This window comes from Psittacula echo, assembly GCF_963264785.1.
Source record: "Psittacula echo genome assembly, chromosome: 1".
NCBI classification, from domain to species: Eukaryota; Metazoa; Chordata; class Aves; order Psittaciformes; family Psittacidae; genus Psittacula; species Psittacula echo.
The window spans coordinates 75,199,526-75,213,861 of NC_137735.1; the positions used below are offsets into that span (position 1 = coordinate 75,199,526).

At 38.2% G+C, this 14,336-nt stretch overlaps 1 protein-coding gene across 1 annotated transcript in view; it reads right to left on the reverse strand.

Moving 5' to 3' along the window:
• Window positions 1-14,336, reverse strand: part of ANK2 (ankyrin 2) — a gene marked incomplete at its 5' end in the record, with an annotated part of 189,955 nt that overhangs the window by 63,803 nt on the left and 111,816 nt on the right. The window contains one exon of the mRNA XM_080621291.1: window positions 3,283-3,427. Coding sequence (XP_080477417.1) covers window positions 3,283-3,427 — 145 coding nt within the window. The remainder of the gene's footprint in view (window positions 1-3,282; window positions 3,428-14,336) is intronic.

Here is a 14,336-nt window from a genome sequence, read left to right on the forward strand (position 1 = left end):
GCCACCATTTAACAACATCTACGCTCACTCCATCAGGTTTTGATGCATTTTTAGAAGGAAATGGTTCTCTTATTTTTATTAACAATATATGACATTGAAGCATAACCAATGCTATTGATCACTGACTCATACCAATGGCCTATTTAGCATACTAGATGGAGTGTGCGAAACTGAAAGACAATAGGTATTACAAAAGTACGAGCCTTAGGAAAGTCTTGAGAAAAAGAAACCAAAAATAAATCATCTCTTACATGTCATGAAACAGAATCTTGACTGAAGAGTACATTGGTTAAACATTTTAGTGTGAATTGGGTAGGCAGAGTACACTTTGCTTGTTCACAACATTAGTACTTCAGTGAACATTTGGTTGAAAAATAAGCCTCAGTAGCAGACCCCATTTGCCATCATTATCCTTGATTCACTGCAATGTTTGACAGTTCCAGAACTGCTTTTTCGCGCCATGCAATGCTTGTAAGTGGTTTGCCATCCAAGTTGTAGGTTCTGCTATTCAGCTAATGCCATGTCCTGGACAGATATTGAATGATAGGAAGCATGTACTAGATCTGATTAGTTATCTATCTGTAAGGTGATTTTGTCCATATACTCCTGCAAGTACCCAGCACTGCTACTACCACCACTACAAGAAGGCCGCTATGTGGTACCTGTACACAAGCTCCAGTAAATATCCAATATATTCAGGGTATGGACTTTATCTACAGCCAAGGTATGCACAAGCATGACTGTGGTCTGCAGCACATTAGAAATTTTAATTTTGTCCTATGCTTAATTTCAAAACTAGCCTTCAGGTGACAGGGCCTCTCTTCTGTGTGCTGTACCAGCTAAACCAGTAGTTAAAAGGTTTGTGCTTCTGAGGCTTAAAAATAAAGGTACTGACTCAAACAAGAGTCCAGTTACAGAAGAGCAGTGGCACGGAACAGAATTTACTGTTTATTATTGTAATAAGTCTCCAGGGACCCTGTAAAAAAAAAAAAGAAACCCACACCTAGATCACAGATAGAACTGATGTCTGAATACAGGCTTTTTTTTCCAAATCTGTTTGATAAATCTTAATTCACATGGTTTGTGGGGTCAAAGACTGAGGGTTTGAGTCTCTGGGGTTTGTGGCCCCAGAGACTGAATTTTGGAATCCAGGAATGCCACAAAGCTCCTGAGCATAAGAGTATGTCTTACCCATATTAGGTTATGCACAGGCATGCGTCAGCCACCTCTTCTAAGCCCTGAAAAAAAGCCTAAGTGGTATCCAGAAAATAAGAGCAGCATGCTCTAGCCAAGTTTCTAATCTGGACGACTGAGAGACCATGTTGCACTACACATCCATTTGCCAGCCTAGTCAGAGCTCTAGCAATTGCTAGTCCACTTGAGTGTATCTCCTGTTGTGGGAAGTGCATGTTGTTTCAGAAGCTGGGAAAAGAGCCTGGTAGAATTGAAAACTGATTAAATCATCCTTGAAAATATTTCTCAGTAAGACTGAAAACCTTCCTCACACCTATCATAGATCAGAAAGTTGGAAGGGTCATAAAATGAATCAGAGCCTTTTCAAATACTGGTGATCTGATATGGCCTGATTCAGCTCTGGCTCTCAATATCCAGAGGGAGAATCCAACTAGTGTACTCCATTCTCTTTATTTTTTATTCTACCACTATTTCTCCATGTAGAGAAGGAAAATGGCTAAGCTTCCCAGCAGCATGGTGACAGCCAGCTCCTGGCTGTTGTGATCTACTGCAGCCTTCCTGACCCTTGCTAACAGTACCTTTACAGGAATCAGGGAAGTTTCTGTGGGACATTTGCTGTGTCACACTGTGACCTTTCTAGACAGGGAGCACTGCTGGATCCGTATTTTCCACTACATATCAGACTCCTTTGAAACTATAACTATCTTCAACTGCAGTGTCGTTCACTTGGTTCTCCAGATCAACTTTCTGGCATACAGCAGGCCTCCAAAATGGATGAACAGAGACAGGTGCCATAGAAGGATATAGAGACAACATGTTTACATGCTGTGTAATACCTACCTGGGCATGGTGCTAATGAAAGCATATGAAAAAGAATGAAGAGGACAGAAAAATAAAATAAATAGGGAAGATGGTTACAAAAGAAAAATATATGTTTTTAAATCAAATTGTATAATGCATAAGATTACATGAGTCTAGACTGCTAATACTATTTTGCTCTTCTGAATTATAGCCAGCCAGTATAACACAACAAAAATCACATTAACAGAAGAGCAAAAAAAAAAAAGAAAAAGCAGTCCCTGTGAAATCTCTTACAACCAGTTACCTGACAGTGACAGAAAATGAGACCATGGAGTCAGAAAGATGTACTGACTTACACTAGACACTGTCATTTTCAAACAGGGATGTCTGGGTAGCCTATTGTAAACCAGAACTGTGGGTGTTAATCTGCCAGTTTGAGTCCACACTTATGCTCGCTAGTAAAGACTCTTCTCCTGAAAAGGGAGTTCCGTTTGTTTGGGGTTTTTTTATACCATAGTGTCATTCTTTAAAATAATTAAAATAAAATAAAACAAAATTAAAGTCACAGGCATTATTATTCCACAAATGCATCTAGACTTAAGTTCAACTTGTCAAATATAAGCAAATCAATAAGTTTTCTGGACTGAACACACGTATTATTTTATTTTTTTTTACAACATCAATACTGTGCTGTGCCAGTAGAAGGAAAATTATTCTCTATCCTGCTACTTCAACTATGATGAAAGAGTTAATAAGCTTGCTGACAACATACTCACTGCCAACCCAATGTGGAATGACCAAGTGCATTGCTTCTTTCCTTATATCTATAGCTAGCGAACTACTCAAAAAAACAGCTTACCTAATGCTAAAACACCCTCTCCACCTATTCCATCCATCCTGACTCATGACCAGAAAAGATAAGGATGAATCATAAACCCTCTCCATAGACAGCTAGACTCTTCTTCCTTTGCCTGGCCACCAAGACAATAAAGCAAGCTATGCCTTTTCAAGAACCAAATTAGAATCACAAAGTCTTCACCAGACTCTTGAGTACAGTATTAGTGCCAACTGTATTCACTTCTGGACTGGTCTGGAAATACTCCTGCTGACCAGACTTTCTTCCTACAATGTGGCAAGTGCCACACTGACATACCTAATAAAGAAATGTTGACAAGTGCATCCCATATCTCCCTTAGATAAAGAATATTCCCCAAGAACAGGATTTCAAATATTTAGAACAAAATGTGTGCAGAATTATCATAAGAAAGGACGTGTTCAGGCAAATACCTGTCAGATCGTCCTCCTTCCAAGCTGTACCTTAGATAGTTCATACCATCTAAGAATTGGCTGCTTGGTAAAGAGTCATCTCCTAGTTCTCTGAGGTCTTCTGGTCTAAGGTACTCTCCTCCATCTCCTGTCATGGTGTCATCACCTTTAAACCAATCACAAAGGGACAGAGATAAGCACACACACAAGTTTATTTCATTTCCGTGCTGGAATCAAACAACTGGATGGCACAATAAACAGGAAGGCATTTCCCACTCAGGAAACACTGCAAATCACAAGCAATTAGTGTATTTAATGAAATTGGCACATCAAGCAAGATTAAAACAAAAACATATATTGAAACCAAAATGATTAATGAATTAGATTTAATCTCATTTTTGCTGTTGCACTTACTGGTTGGTAAGGGGCAAATTTCTTTGCTAGTGTCTGAAGCATGGTCTCTCTGTTCCTTTACCCATTTTAGCTCTCTGGGCACAACTATACTGTATCAGAGCCTGCCAGTTAATGATTAAATACAACCACTTACTTGCCTAAACCACGTATTTTCACCTGAAAAGGTGTTTTCTGTGGCCTTATGCTTGACAGTTTCAAATCCTAACTTAAACTCTCCATTGTCCAAACTCCACATCCCATGAGGCTGTCTCACCCATGTTCCAATATCCTTTTGTGGTCAGCAAAAATATTCTTGTTTCAAAAACATGTCAATATCCAGAAACTGAAAATAAGCTCACATGCATAAATAGTAATGATCATTAATCAGAAAAGTACTTGAAAATGAATAAAAGCCTAAATGATCATTGTTTATCTGACACAGTAACCTTTTTGCATACACTGTTAATAACAGGGTTTAATTTATTTTTTTTTAGGTCCAAAATTCTTTTCCCCAGGAAATTCTGTCTATGTGAAGTCACAGTTTGCTTTTTCCCCAGCAGACTAACAAAACAGCTCACATTGCCAAGCAACATGTAGATGTTTCTTTTCTTTCCCATTTGCAACACTGTTTCCACAGTTTCTGCTTGGAGATTTCAGTCGTTTTCCCAATGGTTAATGACTGCTGTATGAAACTGTCACAGCTTTGGTGTGGCCCAGAGAACTACACAGCATGACTTGAGGCCACAGGGATCTCTACAATTTCTCGTTTTCTAAGCTGCATGGGCAAATGTCAAGAACTTGAAGCTCAGTTACATGAAGGAGACTACAACTGTTACACAGGAAGTCTTCAGGGGCTACTCATTGCAGCTGCAGTAACGCACCCCAGCATGCTAAGAAACACAAAGGATTGTAAAGGGTAAGTAAGTAGTATCCGTGCTATTTCAAACAGAATTCATTTGGGCATCAGGACAGTTGCCACTTGTGTTATTTAAAGTCTTAATAAAACAATTATTGTTAATGCTTCTATTTCTGGGAGAGCATCTTCCTTCCTTCCCTTCACCAGCTGTCCAAAATGTTATCAGTATTACAAGCTATAGGAGAAATGCTCACTACAAAAGGAAGAAATCTTGGTATCTGTTTTCATGCAAAAATCCAAAAAGCTTTTCTAGCTTGATGATTCTGCTAATAAATAATTAATTTATAATTTCTCATCTAAAACCAAGCAACCTTTGGGGGCTCTTAAAATTTTTTTGTAGACACAAACATTATATGCAAAAATGAAGCCTAAATCTTTTCAGTGTAACACCAAAAGTTCTTGAAAATACCATCTGCCCACATTAAAAGGGAGAAACTGGCACAGTTTCACAGAAAACAATAAAATGCATTTAATCATTGCATGTTTCCTGTCTTCTGACAGATGATGCCTCCTGTTTCCTGGGAATATCACATTATAAAGCACGGGGCTTAGTAAAAACTTGGAAGATATTAAGGCAGGGCTGTTAATCAAACAGTAAAAGGAATTTCAAGTTATATTTCAAATAAACTAGATACTTATAATCATGCCAGACATTCCATCTATAGTAGAAACAAAGACAAAATCTTCACCACTTCCTTAACACACACATCCTTTAAAAAAAAAAAAAAAATCCAAACTCTTATTTCAGCTTTGGCCTCTCATCTGAGAGCTGTCAATAACAGATCTATGTAAGATGAGCTGGTGCATCAGATGTCAAACACAAACAGTAATCAGACTATACGTGAGTATTTCACAACATCTTCAGACCTTTTATCTGTTAGTATTACAGCTTACTTGCTAGCATACTAATATTGAGCAAGTGAACTAGAGGTTAAACTCACTCCCCGCCAGCCCCTTGTGCCCTTCCATCTTTCCTGAATGAGATGAACTCCCAGAATAAGTAGCACCTCCTAGCATATCAAAGGAAAAAAATACGTATTTAAACCTAAATGATTGTGCAGCAACATAACATTTCATACAATTGCAGTTGTCCAGGTGTCTTACTTCCTGCTTTGCAGAGCAATTGCGCCTATGCAGAGGAAATTACTCAGTCTGTGCAACAAGTACACATTCATCCTGCCAGTAATACTGTGTTGTCATTAAAAAACTTTAACACAGTTAATTCCTGAGCCTCAGTCAATTAAAAAATACACAGACATGTTATCTACTGAAAAGAACCTACATAATAATATAAATGTTAATAATAATATAAATGTTACATATTCAGCTGACCATGAGCTTCTTTACACAGCAAAGCTTACCAGATGGTAGTTTTATGGCAGTACAAGAAATCGTCTTTTTTAATCAGGCTAGAAACCATACATCTGCCATCATATTCCCCATCAAATTAATGACAGCAATAATGAATAAACAGTCTGTGACAAATACAGTCCTTGAAGCTGATGCTCCATAATTTGCAGTGGCCATTTATAAAATTACAGGCAGATTTTGATGAGTCAAATCACTTAGTGATTTATCTTCTATTTAATTGAATTAACACCTTCCTTCAGTGATGCCTTTCAGACTTTCAGAGGTTTGCTAACAGGGGAAAACATACTAGAAAACACACTAGAAAACACTGAGTGACCTTGCACTATGCCCCAGTTAAAGCATTCCTGTTCATCCTTGGTCTTAGCACTGCTACTGTCCATCTCTTCAAATAGCTTTCAAAATTGTGTTAAAATCTGCATTTTTGAATAACATCATGGGAGGGAGGGAGGGAGGGAAGGAATAGGAAGTGACAGAAATTCAATTGATGTTTTTAAAGCCAGATATAGTTATGCGAATTTGTCAAAATGATTCTTTTCTCTGCAGCATGCAGATGAGTCTACAGCTCCCCACGTAAGTGCCACTCCTTACAAGAAACAGATGGAGAAGGGACAGCCATGGCAAGCACAAATTTCTATGGAATATGTAAGTCCTGAAGCACCTTTACAGTAATGCGTAACAAAATTTCTCTGACACTTTCCGTGGACGCTTTTGCTTCCCTAAAATCAACCTCCTGTTTTATGGTCCCTACACACTAGAAGTTTCTCTGAATTACACTTTGGCCAGTACTTTAAATGTCTTTATTTTTAGCCAGTCAGGAAAACAGGGTTTCATGTGTGGTTTCATATACTGATACATGACTTCACATGAATCATCATGTCAGCTGCTGGTAGCTCAATGCAGCACTTGCAGAAAGACAGACAGTGAAGCAAATGAAAAAAAAAAAGAAAACAACAAAACGCAAAACCCTGTATGTCATGTCTACCCTCCAGTATCTGTGTGGAGGGGAAGAGGCCTTGATTTTGTTTTCTCACAAGGTAACCTGCTGCAAAATGAATTTCAGTATTTCACAGGTAGCTATTATGGTATTTATAAAGTTGGTATGTTGGATCTAGGTAGCAAAGAATAAAAGTGCTGCCTTTTAGAACTGGACCAGAACAAACTATCCCTACCTCCCTAAGATACAGAAGGTTTGGAAGGTTGCTGATACTAACTGGCATGCTAAAAGTCTGAGGTCTGGTGAGACTACTACACAATGAACAGTCAAACTGGGACTTGAATGAGTTCTCTACATAGACGCAAGAGGAGCACTAAAGCAGATCCCACACAGAATTCTGAGCAGGAAATGCCACTAAAAACACCCATATTCTCACATACAAGTCATCTTTCAGAGCCATGTTGTTCCAGGGAACAACAGCCCAAGATGTCTGCTGCCCACAGAACGGGTAATGATCCTCCGACTGGGAGAGCTCACTTTGCCTACAAAATGTCTGTAAGTACTGTCAGCAGACGTAAAATCTTTAACTAATGAAGATTAATGCAAATGTAAAAGCAACCAGTTCTTATCAATCATGAATAGGAATAACATCCAGCAGCTTTAAGGACAGGTTTAGATCAGACGGATAAGACAAGTCAAAAATATATTTCCCACTTTTAAAATGCTGATTATGATTTACTTCAATGAATAAGCTATTGCAGGCCCCCCTGTAACTTCAATCTTTGAAGAAAATAATCTAGTGCTCAACACTGCTCATAGAATTACAATTTAGGAAATAACATACAAGTCATTACAGCAATGTCTCCTGGTCATGCTCACTTTATTCCTTCTTTGCACTAACAAACGTGCATCTGTAGTTTGAGTCACACCTACAAATGTCACTGGCATCATTTATTAGTGCTAATCTGGTCAATTCTACTTTTTGTCAACAACATGGATGAAAAAAAACCCAGCAGTTTCTTTGAAACTTTTGCCAACATTTTTGCAATCTCTTATTTTTCAACTAAAATGTTCACAAGTCAGCAATCTTTAGCAGTTCTACCCCAACAAAAGTAAAATAATCTAATTTCTTTCCAATGAAAATACCAGCTATTTAAAAAAAGCTATATTCTCTGTGAAAGATTTCAGTGAAACATGCCAAGTAAGACTTCATTATAATTTTTTTTTTCACATTTTTAGCAACGTCAATTAAGTTAGAAGACAAAAACTGAACAGCTAACCGTTATATTAAGAACCCTCTATATTGACAAGACATGAGGGTCCCTTCCAACACTAATGATTCTGTTATTCTAGATTTCCTTTCATTTGCACATTTGGCACTTAAAAGAAAAACAAACCAAACCAAACGAAACAAAACAAACACCAAAAATACAACATCAAAAAAAAAGCCCCAACAACAGCAAAAAACAAAACCAAAACCAAATCAACTATCATTTTCCTCAGGGGGAAAAAAAAAAACCAAGTAATCTCAGCAACATCATGTAAACAAAAGCAGCTCTCCAGAGAAGAATTTCCCTTCATCTTGGATGACCTTCTTAAAATGTACCAGCAAGACACTGTATAACAAACCTTACACAGTATCTAAGCATATATTCTTCTAGGAAATGGGAAGTAAGCAGTGGTATAATTTCTGTGCAGGTTATAATAAGTAAATTTTTTAAGAAGCAGTTCTTATTCACCAGCTAGTTGCTCCTGAGCACAGATTTCTTTTCATTAAAGAAGGTTTCACCTGTATTCTCAATACACAGCTTTTGATTCCTCCTGTAAATCAACAGCCTTTGGCTACATTTTATACTACTGGTTATAAGATGTTTAATTTAGAGTGCGAATTAATTCAGTGGTGTTACTTTGACTTCACCATGTTTTAAAGCACAGCAACAGCAACTTACTTAAGCCTAACCCAGAACAATCAAAGGCTGCAGATTTAACTTCCAGGTTTACTTAAGAAAAGTTATTCCTTAAATCTTCCAACTATTTAAGCCACTACCTCACTGGAATTATGTACAACAGCAATGAATTCTGCCCAGACATAACTGCTCCTTTTGCACACATATGCTGTAGTGTTAGTGTACTCTAAGGCCATGTGTGGAGGCACTTGGGAAATACATTATCATATTTTAGCACTGTTTCCTGCTGTTATAGATACTAATAAGGAATTCAGTCTGCTTATCGAAGTGCAGGCTGCAGCTACCACAAATATGAAGCTATACACTTTGACAAGACAATATTCTTGGGTACCAGAGCATATTATCATTTAATAATAACAACATTAGGAACAATAACTAGGTTGCCAGTTAGTTCCAGGCAAGCAAAGGTAGGTTAAACAGATAAACGTGGCATCTTCTTCACAGCTCCAAACATGCCAGGCAGAGCAGCTTATCATTATCCCATTCTACAGCTGGAAGACCAAGATAACTGGAGTGACTTCCAGAGAGTCATTTGGGAATTACCAACAGTCACAGAGATAAGTTCCTGAACCCTATTGGTGTGTCTGTCTGTAAAAGAGTAACTCCTCAGTCCTTTGTGAGTGTGTCTGAACTGGACTTACTAAGCACTCTGGAAGTTCCCTTTGTGGATTGTTTCTCCACACTGGACAAAAAATTGTCTACACTGAAAACTTCTTTCTATAATAACAAAATTGATTTTTTTTTTTCCTTGCAATCAGGTATGGATTAGCTGTGAACTGCTTTCTGGTATCTAAGATCACATTTCTGATGTCCTTAAGTGATGCATAATTCACAGATATGCTACCTTGTCACTGCTGCACATTCATGAAGGGACAGCAAACCCCACTTTTACACAGATACTACTCCTCTGAATATGTTTGAATGATGTAGCATCATGATTTTGAGTAAGCTTTAAAACTAAGAAGGAGAAAACAAAGCAACCCTGTAAGAGGTAAAACACAACAATCTGGTAGTGGGTCATCACTGTATCTAGGCATTAATGTATATTTTATTTTATAAATTATCTAAGGACATGTGATGATGCTGTTTTCATTTTCATTTTCATTCCATTTTCAGAAACACTTCAGCAAATTCAACGTCCTATTCACCTTTTCTCTAAGATGACTTCATTATTTGTAATTTTTTCTAAAGAAAGAAACTTAAAAAAAACCTCAACAAACCAATAACAAGATCATCTTGTGTCTCAACCAGGCATAGGGCTGATTCTTTAGCAACTTTTAGACAAGCATGTCTCAGGTAAGAGTAATTTTTTGCTCTTTGGACGTTGTGATTCCAGCTGATTTTTGAGACTCCACTGGCTATTTGCACATGATCGTTCACTCAACATTTGTCTATCTCTTCTCTGCAATCGAAATGTCAGCATTAATTACTGTGCGGTGGGAACTGACCTTTATGGTAGCCATCTCAGGGCCATGCTGCTTCTGACAATGGTGTCTCACCTTCTACTTCAGCCTTTCTACTCCCTTCTACCTGCAAAAATAGTCTGGCCAAAAAACAATTTGTCAGAACAAAAAGATTAATTTTCAGACAGATGAGTTCTCTGGGTTGGTTCACCACATGGTGAAACACTTGTGCTGACATAACGGAGGATGTGGGAAAGCGCACCAGCCAGAACTTCAGTCTCAAATAGACAGTGAAACCAGAGCTTTTGAAAGTTAACTGGACTGAGAAAAGAGCAGGAGATGAGCGGGCACAAACAGACACAAATGAGAGCTCTTCAACAACCGGTTTTACTGGTTGCTCTTGTATCCTCTATATACAGCCCTTCATTATTGCACTATCTCACATGGGAGTCACAAAGACAAACCATCCACAGCCTGTGCAGCCCTAACACCACAAAAATAATGCATGGAATGAGTACAGAGGAGCAGCTACATGCTTCTCAATACAATATTAATATATGGGAGAATAATAAGAAAAAAAAAAAATGGTTCCTGCCTTTTCTAGATCTTTCTGTGTGTCTACAATGACTCAGCCCTAACAGAAACATTTCCTTGTGCTTAACAATTGCTTAACAACTGCTTAACAACTGAGCAATCCCAGGCACAGTTACAGGTTGGGCAGAGAACAGATTCAGAGTAGCCCTGCAAAGAAGGACTTAGGGGTGTTGGTTGATGAGAAAATAAATATGAGCCAGCAGTGTGCACTCACAGCCCAGAAAGCCAACTGTATCCTGGGCTGCATCAAAGAGTGTGACCAGCAGGAAGGAGGAGATCCTGCCCCTCTACTCTGCTCTTGTGAGACCTCACTTGGAGTATTGTGTACAATTCTGGTGTCCTCAACATAAAAAGGACATGGAACTGTTGGAACAAGTCCAGAGGAGGGTCATGAGGACGATCAGGGGACTGGAGCACCTCTCTTATGAAGATATGCTGAGAAAGTTGGGGCTGTTCAGCCTGGAGAAGAGAAGGCTGCGTGGAGACCTCATAGCAGCCTTCCAGTATCTGAAGGAGGCCTATAAGCATGCTGGGGAAGAGGGATTCATTAGGGACTGTAGTGATAGGACAAGGGGTAACGGGTTCAAACTTAAACAGGGGAAGTTTGGATTGGATATTAGGAAGAAGTTCTTTACTGTAAGGGTGGTGAGGCACTGAAATGGGTTGCCCAGGGAGGTTGTGAATGCTCCATCCCTGGCGGTGTTCAAGGCTAGGTTGGACAGAGCCTTGGGCGGCATGGCTTAGTGGGAGGTGTCCCTGCCCATGGCAGGGGGGTTGGAACTAGATGATCTTATGGTCCTTTCCAACCCTAACTATTCTATGATTCTGTGATTCTAACTTCACTAATTCTGTAGGTGACACTAAAATACATTTCAGAAGATGTGTTGCAGCAATAGCCCTCAGGTGCAAATGGCTTCTTCTGTGGCAACAGCTTTAAAGAAACCGAACATTGTAGCAACACAAACAGCTAAGCCAGACACAATCGTAAAAATGCACAGGGTTTTTAACACAACTCTGCCCACATGAAACACTTCTGCTGACATAAGTGTTTCAGAAACCACAACATTCAACAGCTAGGCCTGGGGGAATCTGTAGGGTAATTCCCATCCTCAAGGAGAAACTCTACATAATCTTTCTTGCAAGATCAGGCCATCGTCTTCTGAACAGTGATCATACTGCAAATGCGCTGAGCAAATAACAATGGATGATTATCCTTCAGTAGTTTTCATTGCAGACTATTGTACCAACACAGTACAGTAACACACATGTGCATGTGTGTATTCTATGGTGTTGCATGAAAAAACTGCTTAATAACACTGTGCTGATACATCTTTGGCCTTGATGGTCAACAAAGCAGGAAATACTTCTTAATGGCACAGAATATCTAATACATGTAGGACCACATAACAGGCTTACAGCAAATGAGGTAGGATTTTTCTATAACCATATTTTTCCTAGCCTATGAAGTTTCCTTTTTTTCACTTCTTCCATGTTCCTTGTACAAAAGCTTATGAAGTCAATTTCATCGCATCTGTTACTGGCATGTATGCTTCTCTTTCCCTTACAATACACAACACACTTCTCTACTTAGCTCTGATATTTATCAGCTCAAAAACAGTAATCTAATTAAAAAAAAACAAAGTGGTGCTTTTTTTTTAAAAAAAAAATCTGATTCTTTTCAAAGACTAGGGATTTTTTTGAGGTAGAAAAAAAGGTAAAGAATTCTGAATAATAATACAGATTGGTAAACATGCAAATGCTATATGAAAGTTAAAGAAGAACTAGTGGGACTTTCAGACCATTCAAAATATTTTAAAATATTTTTAGAGGAGGACCTCACATATCAAGTGAGCTATTTGATAGATTGCAAGGTCCTTTATTTTATATTGCAAAGATTGGCCATTGCACTTGATTTTGTTTAGGAATATGAATACAATATTATTAACCTAACGTCATACAACTATGAGATATAACTGCCGCCCAGGCAAAATACTTATCTCCAGTGATAAGCAATGGAACCTGAAATACTTATTTGCTCAAGTATTCTTCTTGTGTTCAGCTTCATAATTATATAATTATGTAATTATATAATTGCAATTACAGCTGGCAGGTCTACTGTGTCATGTTAACTTATTTCAGAACATATTGTGTCACTTTAAAGCAGATAAAAACACAGCATTAAAGAAATCTGGTTTCTAGCCTCTTATAAAGACCACGCCATCACTGAAAGTTTCATCCTTGTTATTAAAACAGTTCTGCAGTCTTCCTGCCCCCAGCCATTTTAAGTTCCTGTGACAAGTACCATCTACATTAGAAATCTTCACAACATCCTGAATGTTTTGTCTGTAGAACCAGGTTTTACAAGGACAATAGCATGAAGTGCTTTAACTGACCAACCTGCTTAACAACCTGCAGCGGGATCACAGAGGCATACATCAGTGGAAGTGCTCAGTACTGAGCCTTGAGCAGCAACATGCCAGAGTACCTGTGCTGTATATGCTGGCTATTGACAAACAGGAGACGTCAGATGGTAACAGACAGCAGAGAATGTTAATTCAAAGTACTGGAGAGCATTAGTCATGCTGGATGGCCACAGTAAGTTCTGTTAACATATTCCAGATACAAGTAATACATCTGGGATTTTCTTGCTTCCCTTCTTCCTCCCACCTTTCAGGAAACACACACAAAACCACACTTCAAAAGTAACAAAAAGGAGCGGTGTTAGGCACCTGGATTAAGCAAATTCATGTTGCTTCAAGAGAAAAAATAAAACAATCTGAGTTAAACAAAAAACAAAGTTTGTCAGTCTTACTCCAGGAATTTCTGCTAGCAGCACCTGTGCCATTATATGCTTCACCATCACTGAAGCGTTCATCATCAGAGTGTTTAAAGGCTGTACAACATACAAATTGTTTTGAATAGACTTTTTGAATTTAAAGACAGTTAAATAGTACTTAAAAAGTCTCGGAGAAAATTCAGCAAAATGAACACGAGGCTATAAAAATGTTAAGGTAAATAATCACACATGTAATTGCATGTTTGTCAAATAGGGGAAATGTATCAAAATTATGCCTGAGAAATAATTTCCCTGATCATGATGCAGCAGAAAATGATTTCTTTTGAATCACACTTATTTGCTTCCACTTGCAGCTTTGCAAGCATTAAAGAAAAAGTAGCAGCTAAAGCCTAGGCGTCATAGTTTCTCAAAAGTGTAATACATTTATTAGCATAAATCCAATCTCAAAAAGTAATATGAGCAACTTAGGAACATGAATGTCATTAACATCCAGTCCCATTTAGAACCACAAGTGCATTTATATTCTTTGTAAAAGAAAATAACCCAACCCTGCAGCCTGTGTTACTAAATCCCTATGACTTCCTGAAACTAGTCACTCTACCAATTATTTGCATGAATTAATAACCGTAAAATGGCATGTGTAAGATACTGTAATATTAATTAACACTGACAAGAGTAAAAAAGAACTTAGAAAATTCTG